At 40.6% G+C, this 14,771-nt stretch overlaps 1 protein-coding gene across 6 annotated transcripts in view; it reads right to left on the reverse strand.

The window, feature by feature from the left end:
* Positions 1-5,415: 5,415 nt before the first annotated feature.
* PIK3CG (phosphatidylinositol-4,5-bisphosphate 3-kinase catalytic subunit gamma) overlaps positions 5,416-14,771 on the reverse strand; it is a 38,126-nt gene continuing 28,770 nt past the window's right edge. For 5 of the 6 annotated variants that reach the window (XM_075428226.1, XM_075428228.1, XM_075428223.1 and 2 more), the window contains exons 10-11: positions 12,793-12,950; positions 5,416-7,183 (exon numbers count right to left, since the gene is read on the reverse strand). In XM_075428226.1, coding sequence (XP_075284341.1) covers positions 6,902-7,183; positions 12,793-12,950 — 440 coding nt within the window. In that variant the 3' untranslated portion in view covers positions 5,416-6,901. Of the gene's footprint in view, positions 7,184-8,614; positions 8,818-12,792; positions 12,951-14,771 lie in introns of all 6 variants that reach the window. The other variant, XR_012764736.1, reaches the window with a different exon arrangement.

The following is a 14,771-nucleotide window of genomic DNA, read 5'->3' on the forward strand; positions in this document are numbered from 1 at the left end:
CAGCTGGCTTTTGAGAATAGGACGATTGTGTGTACACATGGCAACAGAGGAAGACAAGAGAGTTAGAAAAGTCAACACTACAAACTAAAAGAGGGCAGATTTAGATTAGACATTAGGAAGAAATTCTTCACCATGAGGGTGGTGAGGCCCTGGCACAGGTTCCCAGAGAAGCTGTGGCTGCCCTCTCCCTGGCAGTGTTCAAGGCCAGGTTGGATGGAACTCTGAGCAACCTGCACTGGTGGAAGGTGTCTCTGCCCACGGCAGGCGGGTTGGAACCAGATGATCTTTAAGGTCCCTTGCAAATCAAACCATTCTATGATTCCATGATTCTAAATACATTTGGTGAGTTGGGTTTTTTCATCTCCAGTTTGGGGTGAGGTTCCTGTGTTTTGGCCCCCTTGAATACAGTTGGTTCCTTTCTTCTGGTGCTAACAACACCGTGAAAACAGTCCTCTTTTTTTTTTTTTTTTGAAATCCTAATGCTATACATTGTTCTGTGTTTAGATGGCTTGTGGGAATATGGATCTCCAGAGGACAGGGTAAACTAAACAAGCTTTTATATAAGGATAAATACGGATTTTCAAGCACATATTAGTCTCTGAAGAGCTCATGTTAGCATTTACAAAAGAAAGCAGGGGGAGAATAAGAAAAGGAGAATAGTGGGAATGAGACTTTAGGAAAAAGTCTTCCAAGAGATGCATTCCTCAAATCCCTGAGAGGGACACTTAACTAATACTGCGTTAATGAACTCCAGTTGTGCACAGCGGTTGTGTCAACCTCGTGACAGGTCCTTTCAGTAACCCTGCTGGGGGTGCTGGCCACGCACTCGGAGCCCTTGAGGGGGGCAAGCGGTGCCACTCCCTCCACAGACAGAGGGCCAGGGGTCTGCCTCGCCTTTCTCAGAAAGCTGAGTGATGAGGGCAGAATCTGTCATCACGTGGCTTTGATCTGGCCTTCAGTGCGACACGCCTACCCGTGCCACGCAGCCCAGAGCACACGCATCATCCAAGCCCATCTACTTGACCCTGACTTCTGCACCCATTTTTGCCAGTTGCTGCTCCCACTGGGTCCCCGTTGCCCTGGGACAGACGCAGCTGCACCCACTGGCCACCTACTCCCCATGAAGCTTCTGTCAGCCTCTGCAGGACTGTCAAGTCTCTGGTCTTGTTAGAAACCCTCACTTTGGTGTACTGTTGCAACAGCAGATTCCCAGAAATGCTCCGCTGAAAAATGAAGATGTTTAGCTAATTAGTTTTTCCCTGGAATGCAAGGTCTGTGGTGGCATGAAGAATAATTGCCCGTCTGTGCATGAGGCATCACCTTGAATTGAAAGTTCCCTGCCTAGAGTGGTTCAGTTTCAGACTTCTTTGAAGTTACTGAGCTCTCTGGGTATTTTTCTCTCCAGGCAGGCAGAATTACTGTTTTATAAGGTTTGGAAAATACATCATATTCTGTGGGAAAGCAGCAGGTTTGTAAAACACAGATGCTGTCATGAACTTCATCAGAATGAAGGATAGCTTTGGCTGGAGGGCGAGCATTTCGTGAGGAGACCTGTTTATCTCGCCGACATTTCTTTTGTGCAGAGCCATTTGACAGCTGAGCAGAAGAGCTGCCATCCTGCATCAGCGCCAGCGTCTGTCCAGGCTGGTATCCTCTCCCTGGCAGGGGCCAGCTCTAAACGCTTCAGAGAAAAATGCATTTCCATCATGATGGGAAATAACTTCCCCACGCAACGAGTTTAATGCCAATCCCAGATGCTTGCTGGTTGATTTGGGGCAGAAGGACAAGACTAATTGTTTCCTTGCATTTTTTTTTTTAATCTCAGGCAATTTAATGGTAAATATTCTGAGCAAAATTCAGCTCTGGACATATCTTGAATTGTTAATGAACTCTTTATCGTGGAACTGCATGGTGGCAGCAGATTTCTTGGGTTGTTAAACAGTCGTAGCCCTCATAGCTTTTTGCAGGCTAATTAGTTAGTCTTGATAAAGGAAAATATAATCAAAGGCAAATGAGTGTCTGGTACAAAGTCTGAGCTGTAGTTTTAAACTGTTTTGTACTATGGGCCATTAACATTTCTATTTTCTTTCTCTTTTCAGGGATCTTGCCTGGTTACTCCTCATTACACTAGATTTGACTGTTGTGTATTTACTCAGTATTTATCTTTTCAAGAAATGCTGCTATCTACAGATTATTATTTTCCATTTGGTTCTTCATGCACTTAATAAATGGATTGGTGGTAAACTCTGACCGTAGACACTACAGCTTTGAGAGCGTGACCAGCACTTGCAAACCGTGACTGCTAACGCTGAACATCAGAGACTGCACTGCAGTGTAGGATGTGCTCATACTCACTAGATACAGCACTTCTGCCATACGCAGGTCTCTTTTGTTAGATAAAATTAACTGGCATGTGTTTCTGGCACCGTGCTGCTGCTGTTTCCAAAGTGACAGCCTCTTCTTTCGCATCCCCAGGAGAACACCTGAGAAATGGTACATCTTTTTCTAAACGCTGCATGCTCGTCTTCCTCAGCCCGCGGAGGGCTCTTGCTGTGTCCGGTGCTGCCGTGCACCCCCTGAAATGACAAACTCCCAATCCCAGGGGTGGGAAGTAAAGAGTTCTTCCTCTCCAGAGCCCACCTGCTCATTACCAAGAGGCAGGACACCAGCCTCTCTCTTGCTGGGTGGGAGAGACCTGCCGGTGCTCACAGAGCTGGGAAAAGCCATGTCCTTCTGAGCATCTCCCTGCATCACCCCGGATCCAGTCACCAAAGCCTCTTTTCTCTAATGATACAATGACGTGTGGACATCACACAGTCATAACCCTGCCTTTGAACCTCACACGGTTATAACCATGCCTTCATATCTCTTGATCAGTCCTTAATGGTGTAACTGCAGACAAACTGCTTTCTCTTCTCCAGCATGATTGTTATTTTCTGTAAAAGTGCCACGAATTTTCAAAATACCTTAGTACTTTTTCTGGCCAATTCTGCCTCCAAAAGGCAGAGTGGGGTGAGTGTGGCAGGAACCTCTTCCTGCAGACTTCTGTCCAGGAGAATAGGAAAACTCCGGAGTGCTGTTTTCAACATACATTTTGTAAGTTGCAATCAGAAGATTCACGAAAGCACATCAGTGTTTTTCAGATACTTCAGTTATTACTGGGATACTCAGAGGGCCCACCAGACCCTGCAGATGGTTTGGTATCACAGATGTGCCCACCGGACCCTGCAGATGGTTTGGTATCCCAGATTTTAATAATATATTTTCAAGACTGCTTTACACAAACTGCATTAGAAAGTCATCAGCACAGAGTTTGTAATTTACATAATCCTTGGGACTACTCAAGCGGATTTGCAGAACACTGCTAGTAGACAGTGAAAAAGATTTATAATGAAAAATACCCTAAAAGAGTTCTAATTTCCATTGATATTTTTCTCAAGTCAGTTGTTCATATCTGTATTTCTGTATCATTGGTCACATTTTAGAGGAAATTCTGCTAAATACTTGTTAAATAAGGCTAAATATTCTGCTAATGATAGATTAAATACCGCTAACAAGTACAACCAGTGTATTTGACGAAGGTCTAAATATAGTCACGCTGTACACCTTAGCTCCCTTTCAACTTCTCTTCCTGTCCTGGAGTATAATTAGGCTGGAGCCCTGGGGACATGCTCATCACTAACCAACAGCTCGATGATCTTGCTGGAGCCAAAGTGTATGTCAAGCCACAACCGAGTCTGAGGCACTGACTCTAAGAATAGCTTCAAATTTCCACTGTTAGGTGCAGTAGTAATGCGAATTTAGACTACCAAGAAAATATAATACATCTTAAAGGAAAAGTAGCCCTTGAAAGTAATTTCAAAAAATAATCATGACGCTAACAGGAGACAAGGATGACAACTGAGAAATACTCAGAAAATATAGTAATTTTCTATCTCTGCATGCTGTGTTAGAGCCTGTGAAAAATGTGGTTAGCGACTACTGCAGCTTTTCTGGTTTATAGCCCTTATAAACCAGGTATTTTGAAGGGTTAGTGTGTTTATGCACTGGAAGACACCAGGCCCAAACGCATGGCATTGTGGTTCAGCTCCCTGCTCTGGCACTGGCGGCTGTGCTAAAGCTCCGGCTTCCAAGGCCTTGGGTGCGCAGCCGCCCCTGCAGAAAGCAACGGCCGCATTCTGCACGGGGACGGGCAGGTGCGTACTCGTGCCCACCTCCTCACCCGAAAAGCGATTCCACCCCACCTCGAAGCTGCGCTGCCTGAAACCACACCTCCGCGTCGTTCTTCCTTCTGTCAGGGCTTGCCAGGAAACGGAGTCAGTTGTGGGTGGAGGTGTCCCGAGGCACACGAAAGCCAACAGATAATCAGCTGTATGAATGCACTGCTGTTTATAAATGAAGTGCCAGTATGCTGCCTCACAGCTTGCTCTGCAGGTAAAAAGGAGATTTGGCAGCTACTTCCGACCTCGCAGAAGTCAGGCTGGCAAAAGCCCAACATCCAGCGCAGAGGGGTGTTCAAAAGAAGACGCAAGATAGCTTAGCCCTGCCCAGGCAGCCCAGCCGTAGGCTCCACGGGCAAGGAAAGCAATCAAAGAGTCTGCTAATTAGCTCAGCACAGAGGCGTTTCAGCTGTCTGTAACAAACATCGTCTACAGTTCAGTACGGCACACTGTGACCAGTCGAAGTTTAGTGCAGGACCAAAAGCTTTCCCCTGGGCGCAGATCTCTCACAGACCTTTTCCTGCGAAGGGAGGCTGCTTGAGGAGTGCCATCTCCCTTAAAGCTGCGAATAGCATTTATTTCCCCATGCTGGAGTTGAAGTTAGCAGTAGATTTACTTATTTTTTAAAACTAGGAACTTTTTAAAATCTCCAGATTTTTCTTTATAGAACAAGCCAGGGATGAATAAAGTGCTCAGAAAGTGGTAATATTCTATTCACATTTTACAATTATAATGATTGTAATTCTAATACTGTAGACTATTAAAATTTAAGATATCTGACATCGTACAGAGTTATTAATATGGAAGTAAAACAATTCCTCTGAGTGGGACTTTGAATATGACTTCTTACTGAAATTACACAGTCTTTAAGTAACTGGATAAAAAATATTTACGTATATTTTGGGCTAAGCTGCTTATGCGTGAATGACATTCAAATGCATAGAGTATGTCAATTTATTTCAGATCTATAAAATACAAATCTAAAAATATAATTCTACAGACAATACTCACCATTTGGTTTTATATTTTAGTATGGTCTCAAGCCTATCTTGCACAGAAAAATAATGTAACAGAACAACAAAATATTTTAACTTTTTAGATTTCCTTAAGTCTACCGTATACAGCAAAAATACTGTTGTGCACAGTAACCAATTAAACATCTACATTTCAAAGTAGGTTGGCTACATCTCAAAACTGAGACACCAATTACAGTACATTTATTAAAAATCCTTCAAGAATACACTCAGTAGTAACAGTGGTAGCAGTAGTTAAAATCTTAGCAGTTCTGTGAAATGATCAAAGCAAATGATAACAGAATGAAAAAATTCAGTTAATCATTTACACGTCATGTAAAACCCATGTAACACTACATTGAAAGAAGAAATTACACAGGCACAAGTGCAAAAAAGCAGTATCGTAAGCCATCTTCTCTCTTTGGTAAAAATCAATTAGCAGGAAGTATACCATAATAATTCAAGTCAAAGACTAATTCATGCTATGTATTTTCTTCCTTTCCTATCACAGGCAGACTTGATGATTTGCAGGCGTCCTACAGTACAGAAGTTAAAATACTACTTAACACTGCCCATTTTCTCCTCTTTTAAGTTTAAATATTGAAATTAAAGATAAGGATTTTTTTCTTTCATAAATAGCTTCTCAGTAGTATAGTCTCTTAAGGAATTTAAAAATAAATAGAAAATATACACAATTTCAAAGATTACATTTAATTCCTTCTAGGTATATCCTGAAAATATATCACCAAAGAATAAATAGCTTTGGGTTTCTCAAATATTTGGTAAAATGTTAATTACTCTTACATAAGGAGTTCTCTCTGAGGAATAAGGAAGTACCATTGCTTTTTCTACAAAGCTTTTACTGTACAGGTGGAATTTTAGTAACTTTACAGTAAGAATATAATCTGTAATATAATATGGACGTTCCCCATTAAAAAGCACAGTAAAAAACCTTTCAAAATTAAACCTTCAGAGTTTCAGGTTCAGACCTGAGGAACTCCAGGTAACTCTGAAGTTCTGCAGGCGGGACAGTCGAGCCCAGCTGTGTATGTCAGGAGGCTGCAATAACCATAAGGTAATTTCCTCTAGTGACAGAGTCAAAGCTGTTTTCTACTGATAATATCCTAAAAATCCAAAAATGACAAAGTGTTAAGAAAGGGACAAAAGAGAAGGACGTGGGTGAAGAACACTTGAGAGTAAGCCGTCCTGAGAAAGACATGAATTGCCTACTGGGATTTCAGTAGAACCATAGATCTGAAATAGATCCTTCTGCTTTTGAAGGCCTTGACCCTCATGAACAATGAAGGTAATGTCATAGAGGATTTCTATTTGAATTTGCAGGTTATCATCTTACTCAAGCTCCTCCTTCATATTTATCTGAAATTATTACTAAAGAAAAAAAGAAAACTGCAGGCCACATCAGCAAAGCAACTAGTTAAAAGAATCCAGCAACCTGAAGTGTCATTAGATATTACAAAAAAAAAAAAAATCTTAACTGCAGGAAGATCTTCTGGAAGGGCAGAGCCAAAGTCCTTGCCTTTTTTGAAGATCCATTTAAGCCGCTAGCAGAGTAAAGGCAATTTTGACTGCTTATTTATTCGGAATGCATAAATCACATGTAGATTCACTAACCTCCTATTCACACCCACAGTTAATTTACATAAAACATTAAGCAGAATGCTTTTCTACTCCTTGTTTGATTCCAAGCACAAGATGTAAAAACCAATTAAATTGCACAGTCCAGCCCTTATCTCTGCAAACCTCGATCTGATCAAGAAAATGCTTTTTGGCATCTTCTTCGCTCTTCCCTACTGTCAGTGCATCCCGGATATATTCAATATCCTCTTTGCTGGTTAATTGGGGCATTCCAGTCATTAGCATCATGGAGAACAGGATGATCAGCAGGTTTGTGTGGTGTCGAAGAGCTAAATAAGCCTTCACACATACATCCTACAAGAGAAAAGATTCTTTTGTTAATTGATGAGGTGAACTGAGAGGAACGGTGTTGGACTCTCACAGGACTCCCATTAACCAACGCTATTCAATCAGGTGAGTACGCCAGAGAGAGGAGACCCAGCGGAGCCGTTCACCTGAGCAGAAACGTGAAGCAAACTTCTGCATCCGTCGCTTGGTATTCCTTCATTCATCAGCACACCTTGGGGCAACAAGTACTGTTTTGGTGTACAAACTAAAGGCTCTTTTTAATAATATTATATTAATTATATTAATTACTCAAGCATACAACCTTAGCTTCACCAAAATTTCAAATTAATTTCCCTGTCGTATAATGTCTTTCTGTGGCTGTTAAAAGAGACAACAATAATTCATTGTCTTCCTTTCCAATTGGCATGTTCCCATTTAAAGACCATGGCTGGCAGGGGACACTGAATAAAGCAGCGCCTCCAGGGTACTGTTCTTCATTTTATATATATATCTATTAACTTTTCAGAGGTGATGTCTTATTTAATGGAGAAGATTTTTCAGGCTTGGTGTTCTGAGAAATTTTTCCAGCTGACAGCTTCAGTTTTCAGGCACAGTGCCTTGCTATAGGACTTCTATGTTTCTGTATTGTCATACTGGATTCCATAGATATTTTTTTTTATAGCTTTTTCACTTCTATATATAAGTAATTTGTGCTTAACAACATAACCTTCAGAAGAATGAAATTTCTGCAGCTTGGAAAAACACGCAATGCTTTTTAAAAGAATATTTAATGCTAAGTGACTAATACATAAACTGAAATGATTATTTCGTATATTAAATTTATTACTCATTTACTTTTAGAAATAACATCTTAAGGAAGACAATGCAATGAAGAAATCAATCATACATTAGAAAGCTAAATTTGGCCTGCAATGCAGTAATGTAAAAAGATGAAAAATATTTCGAAGGTTGTTGCTACTAAAACAAAAGCTGAAGCAATGCAAATTTTTATCCAACTAAATATTCAAACCAACCTTTCCACAAATGTATATGAATTTATTAAAGAATTCTTAAGAAATCCAAATATTTTCATATAAAGTTCCACCAAATATCATCAGCCCTCTAGAACACTGTTTATTTTTTATAAGGTGTATGGGTTTTTTCTTCCTTACAAACAGTAAGAGGTGCACAAAGAATCTTAACATCTATCTCTGGTCACATCAGCAACACCAGGACAACCAGACAGGTTCGGGAGATACTCAGGAAGCAAGATGTTATGTTGAAGATCTGTCTGTAGGGTTGTTTTTTTCCTATTGCCCGGGCCCTTACATCTTGCCCTCTGTTTCCAAACAAATTCTGTCCTGAAATAAGGTCATATGAACTGTGATGTTAGTTTAGCTCTAGCAAACCAGAAGATAAATTGCAATGGTCAAAGCACAGGAAACACCATCATCTTACCACTTTTGAATTCCTGGAAGGGCTGCCTTGGAGATGCAGTGATGCCAGGTTCTTGACTGCATAATACAACTTCAAACAGGGAAATCTTGTCACAAGAGTTAGTGTGCGTTTTGTTCCCCTTGAAAGAGATGAAAGCTCTTCATAGTTATGTCAAAGCAGGTTTTACATGTCTCTGTGGATGATGATCTCTCTACTGCTGGTGTCTGAGACAGAGAAACAATTATGCAGTCAAGAACCTGGCATCACTGCATCTCCAAGGCAGCCCTTCCAGGAATTCAAAAGATTTAAAAAATCTGTATCTGCCTGTTACAGTTATTTATTCAGACAGGAACTGAATGGAGTTTTGAATTAACATCTCCCAAGAAAACTAACTTTTACACTTCTGAGAGAGGCAGAGAGAACCAAAAATAACACATACGTATGTGTGAAGGATATGTAGGTGTTTACCACGGGATTAAGACGAAAGCTGCTAACTAATCTAAAGCCACAGGCAAAATAAGAGGAGCTGAGAAGAAACCAAAATCCTGTTGTGCAACAGACAATGAAGAGTAATTATTTTGAGAGCTTGAAACTGTCCTAAGCATTAGTATCCTAAAGGTCAGGCACTTTTATAAAATGAAGTGTCCAAGTTCTGTTACACAGACCACCCCTTCCCTGTATAGTATACTATAAATAAGTATTTTTCAGTGATGAATTGTACACCCTTCTGCTTTCTGTCACCTTTATTTGACAATCAAATACATCACATTTTGTACACAAATGGTACGGAATCACAGAACCATAGACTGGTTTGGGTTGGAAGGGACCTTAGAGATCACCTAGTTCCAACCCCCCTGCCATGAGCAGGGACACCTTCCACTAGAGCAGGTTCCTCAAAGCCCCATCCAGCCTGGCCTTGAACACTGCCAGGGAGGGGGCAGCCACAGCTTCTCTGGGCAACCTGTGCCAGGGCCTCACCGCCCTCATGGTGAAGAAGAATTTGACTAGTACTGAAAACAAAGATCTCTGTATTATCAACTCAGCAGAGTAATGGAAAAATAATGAATTAAATAAATTAAGTATAAGGAATAAAAATACATTCAAACTTTAACGCAAAAACTAGCAAAGACAATTTTAGGCAAACTAACAATAGGTAGGTGGACAAAGTTCAAAAGATGACAAAGAACTTAGATGAGGCTCTCTCAAGGGTTTCTACAAGTAAGAAGGGAACAAGCTGTGTGTACATAGGAGTAAGAGAGTGGCATGGGTTTCAGCCAAAGGCTGGAAAGGAAATGCCACCACATATGACACTTAGAGCAAGAGAAATCTGAACAGTACTAAGGCAGCTGAAAAATTCATAGATGGAACAGAAAAATACTTGTCTTCTTGGATTAAGTCATGCTTAAATACATTCTTGTGATTAGGACAAAAGACCATCAAATACTGCTTCCTACTAAGCATTTCTGTGATGTCACTAAGAATCTCTGGCACCTAATTTTCATTAAACCATCATAAGGAAAGCAAACGAAAAGCGAAACAAAATTTAGATTAAGCCATAATAGGAATGAGCTTTATTGCCAGTTTCAGAAAAGTTGCGAGGCCACTGACAGCTTTATAAGTTCACTAACAACTATACTCCATTGCAGTGAACTTCAGTTAAAATTATTTATCTAAATAACCTCCCCTGACACCTGCAGTATGAGCTATGGCTAACATATCTGTATGGACTGTATGGACAGAGAAATAAAAAAGAAGTAGATATTTTAAAATATTAAAAACACCAAAGCCTGTAAAAAACAAAGGATTCCTCTGAAGTAAAATCCATTTTAATGTATTGAAGTACAAATTAATGAGAGATGCTCTTAAAAATTAATGAAGGATAAATGCTGAGACTTTTCGATTAATACATGAATGAGTCAGCAGGCACACTGAATGAATCCCTCAATACCAGCAAACATGGTGAAACGAGCCAGCTGAAAAGTAAAGCTACAATTTGGTTTATTTTTGCCCTCTGACCATGTAATTAAAACATGTATTTTTTACAGCAAAGTATGTGATGCAGAACTTGCTCTGTGTTACTATTTTACTTGTACGGAAGTAATTAAACTTTCTTTTAATTGGTCTTTGAGACAGAAAAGTCTTTAATGTACTACTGGAATAGCAGTTTATAGACAGTATCTAGTACAGCAGAACTGTATAGGAACGTAGGATTTTTTCGTCAATATTATTGTTGTCTGTCCTAAATCATCCCACTTAAAATGACCAGGTCACATACCACAGTCACAGTTCACAGAGGCAAAGCATGTTAATCACCTTTCAGCTGGTTAATGACACTAGTGGAAATGGCACTGGCACTATCACGGCATTCCTAAATCGTCTACATTAGCAGGACAGCAGCAGTATTTAGAAATTTGTACCAGAGTAACAAAACGTGCATTCAGTCAAACCCGGGGCACACAGCAATAGGACAAGGGGTAACGGCTTTAAACTAATAGAGGGTAGGTTTGCATTAGACATAAGGAAGAAATTCTTCACTGTGAGGGTGCTGAGGCCCTGGCACAGGTTGCCCAGAGAAGCTGTGGCTGCCCTCTCCCTGGCAGTGTTCACGGCCAGGTTGGATGGGGCTTTGAGGAACCTGACCTGGTGGAAGGTGTCCCTGCCCATGGCAGGGGGGTTGGAACTAGGTGATCTGTAAGGTCCCCTCGACCCAAATCATTCTATAAGTCTATGATTCTATGATGAAGGCACAGCTTATTGAAGACCAAAATCACCTCCTATTGCTTTTGGTATTTGGGCTGCTGAAGTAAAGGTCAGATGTTCTCTAAAAAGCTAGATGATCCATACACACGAACACAACATTACCTCACAGACTGCTAGTCTTCCGTTTCCTTATTAGCATGTTTTCACATCTTCAACTGTTTTCTGCTTCCAGAACAGAGGTATTCTATGAAATGACATACCCTAGAGTGGTGTTTCAGCCCATTTGCACAGGGCTTACAGCTGCGGCAACAGCATCTTTCCCATACACAGCACAGCTCCCAGGCTGCTCTAAGAGCATGGGCTCAGCATTCCCCTCCCATGCCAAAACCCACCCTGCTCTTAAATCTTTTGAGCTACAAACCCCCTTCAAAACACCTGTACTGTGACAAAGCTAGTCCCTGTGCAAAACAAAGACCCCAAAACCGCACCGGGTTCTCTAGTTATTTTCAGAAGGCTGGGCTCAAGGATGACAACTGCCTTGTTATTTACTGCACAAACACATGTATGTTCAAAGGGACATATACGCTATTCAACAATAAAACCTTAATTAGGTACTCAGGTTAGAAAACCAGACTCCTCACCAGGACAGAGAGACAGGTTCATCCACAAGGAATCCAGAATATCTAACTTAAGCTTATGCTTTGATTCACACTCTGTAGGAGATGGTTTTGATATTATAGGGAATCTGCTTTCTAAATCAGGCACTTCTTTAAAATCCCTCAAGATGAGCACAAGAATAACACCCCAGACATCCATTTGCTTCTGCTCAGCCATGCTCTCAGCCATTTCATCAAACATACTAAACAGCATTTGGCTTTGCTCCCTTCTCGCTCAGGTCCTACACAACCTTGAAAAATCACAAGTGTTTCGGAGGAGCTCAATTTCAAATAGAAGCTGCAATAGAACAGATTTTTAACACCATTCTTGTCTTTCAGAGTGTTAAGTCCATCCACTTCACAAAACCAGAATCTGACACAGCTTAGGGTCACTGCAGATTTCTAATCAGATGCAGTAGCCCGAGGCCCAGAACACAAGGGCAGCATCAGGCGGGAATCGCTGTGCCGTGGCCAGCTGAGGAATGCCTCGCACCTGCTCGTACTACACAGAAGGCTCCGCTTAGTACTACGAGTCTCCTCTAACTGCACAAACACTGATGCTCTCTACAAAGTATTTTCCATCAAGACAAGAAACAAAGTCTGTTGATAATGGAGGCTTTTCCATGTGGCTTTGTGGATGTTTGAGTTCTACTTCCCATAACCCTACAGATAATTTTTGCTCTTAGCTGGGCCTAAAATATCCCAAAATTGTATTACAATTCAGTAAATTTTATTAACATAATACCCAGGAGCCTGGACCTTTGAAAACTAAGGCACTAATGTTCATTTCAGAGGGTAAAAAACATTGCTTAATTGATTTGCAGCTAGATATTCACTCTTTACCTGAAATTTATGGAAATGGAGACTTGTCTTCTTTCCGGAAGTCCCCATGACAAACAGAAAATCTGGAGTCAGCACAAAAGGAACTCTTTCCTTATTGATTCCAAGGAAGCTTTTATAATTCCCAAGAATGTGGCCAAAATCAATATGGAAAAGGTTACCTTCACAAAGAGAAGAAGTCGCAGTTAGGCTTAAATACAATAAATTACCGAAAACACTCACTGGTATTCACAGTAATTCCAAAATCTCTTTTTTTTGGGGTATATATGATCACTCTTTAGTACAGCAGAAAATACTATTTTATCTCTTTTTTTTTGGAATATATAATTCTGTCCTCTTGGCAAAATCACTTTTTATTTATCTTTGGCAGTTGTGAAAAACCTGGAAGAACTGGTGTATTTTCTAAACATACACTCACAGCTTTTCAAAAATCATCCAAGGAAAGCTTGTGCCTCAGATCCATAACAATCAGCTCCCAGCACATCACTACATGGAAAAGGCTTGTGGAGTATGTTTCAAATACCCATGGGATTCTGGCACTATCCAGCTCCTTGGCTAACGTCATTCACTAGAATACGCTTCTTCCTCACAGACCTACACTACCAATTTCTAAACCACCCCGTACTGTGCAGAAGAAGTTTGCCTTGTCACCCTTTGGATAACTGACACTGTAGTAGGGTATCAGGTCCCAGGAAAGCAATGAAGAACTCCCCTGTTAAGGATCGCTATACCTACAGGAGTGGAGTGCACTGCTGCTCTTCAGATTACCACTTTCACTGGCAGACAAGATGTAAGGACAAGAGTATGGTAACTTAAAAACATAGATTTGTAATAGTGGTACACATATAGAGAAAGATAAAACATCCAGTGACATCAAGATGATACTTAACAGCGATCCTTAGGTGGAACATTATTAGCTGTTTCAGTGTTTCAGCCAGTTTCTGAGTCCTCCCAACCTACCAAATCTGACACTCCCTGCAGACCTCACAGACTGACACCCTTCTGGCTCCTGGGGCTCCAGACAGCTCCCGTTAAATACCCTAAGGCCAAACTGCTCTGGACCACAACAGAATAACCTTCCTTTCTGTCTCCCTTTCTACTGACCTGTCCCTTATTTTCTGCCAGTGAGCACTAACATTGCATTATATTATATATAATGTTGAAATTCAAGCATTTCTTTGTCTTCTTTTCCTCAAAGACTTCTGCTGAACTTCTTTACTGTAGTCTTCAATGAGCTCATTTCTGCCTTCAGGGTACTTCTTCTCTCTAGCCTTCAACTGGTAAAACTTTAACTATAATATGATTAATATTAAATATACAGCTCTCTAACTAAGCCCAAAAGTATTTTCTACCTCTTAGCATTATGTAAAGACTAACTATGAAGCAAGAGGATCATGGAACTGGAAGTGAAATTCTTAGACCAAATAAATCTCCTCCATATGTACTGCTCATTCTGGTGTCCTTTCTGGGGCTTCCATAAGTAAATAAAATTAGGGATGAACCAATATGCAGCTACAGAAATAATTCCCGAAGTCTGTAATACAAAAGAACTGCAGTTATTTCAGGAGGATTGCAACCATCCCACAGACTTCAGTACCAAAACCAATACACTCCATGTACACTTACTTTTTAGGATTTTCTACAAAGGCATGTACAGCAATTATGTTCCACAGAAGTGAAAATACTCCAGGAACATCTGAATTCTGACACAGATATAGTTCCGCTGAACACTGTCAGAACCACATCCACGATCCAGATAGGTGAACAGCTATCTGATTTTTAAAGTTTTTTTGGCTTTTAGATCTTAGATCTAGACAAGAAAAAATATTAGTTTTACATTCCTCATGACTCAGTTTGTAACAAACTTGTCCTTGAAAAAGAATGGCATTATTAATGATAAATATCTAGAGCCTATATGAAGGCCAAACAGGGTGACAATACATTTCAATGCCACGGGACAACCTGAACTTGTAAGCAGTGCT

Source organism: Opisthocomus hoazin, chromosome 8 (assembly GCF_030867145.1).
Source record: "Opisthocomus hoazin isolate bOpiHoa1 chromosome 8, bOpiHoa1.hap1, whole genome shotgun sequence".
NCBI classification, from domain to species: Eukaryota; Metazoa; Chordata; class Aves; order Opisthocomiformes; family Opisthocomidae; genus Opisthocomus; species Opisthocomus hoazin.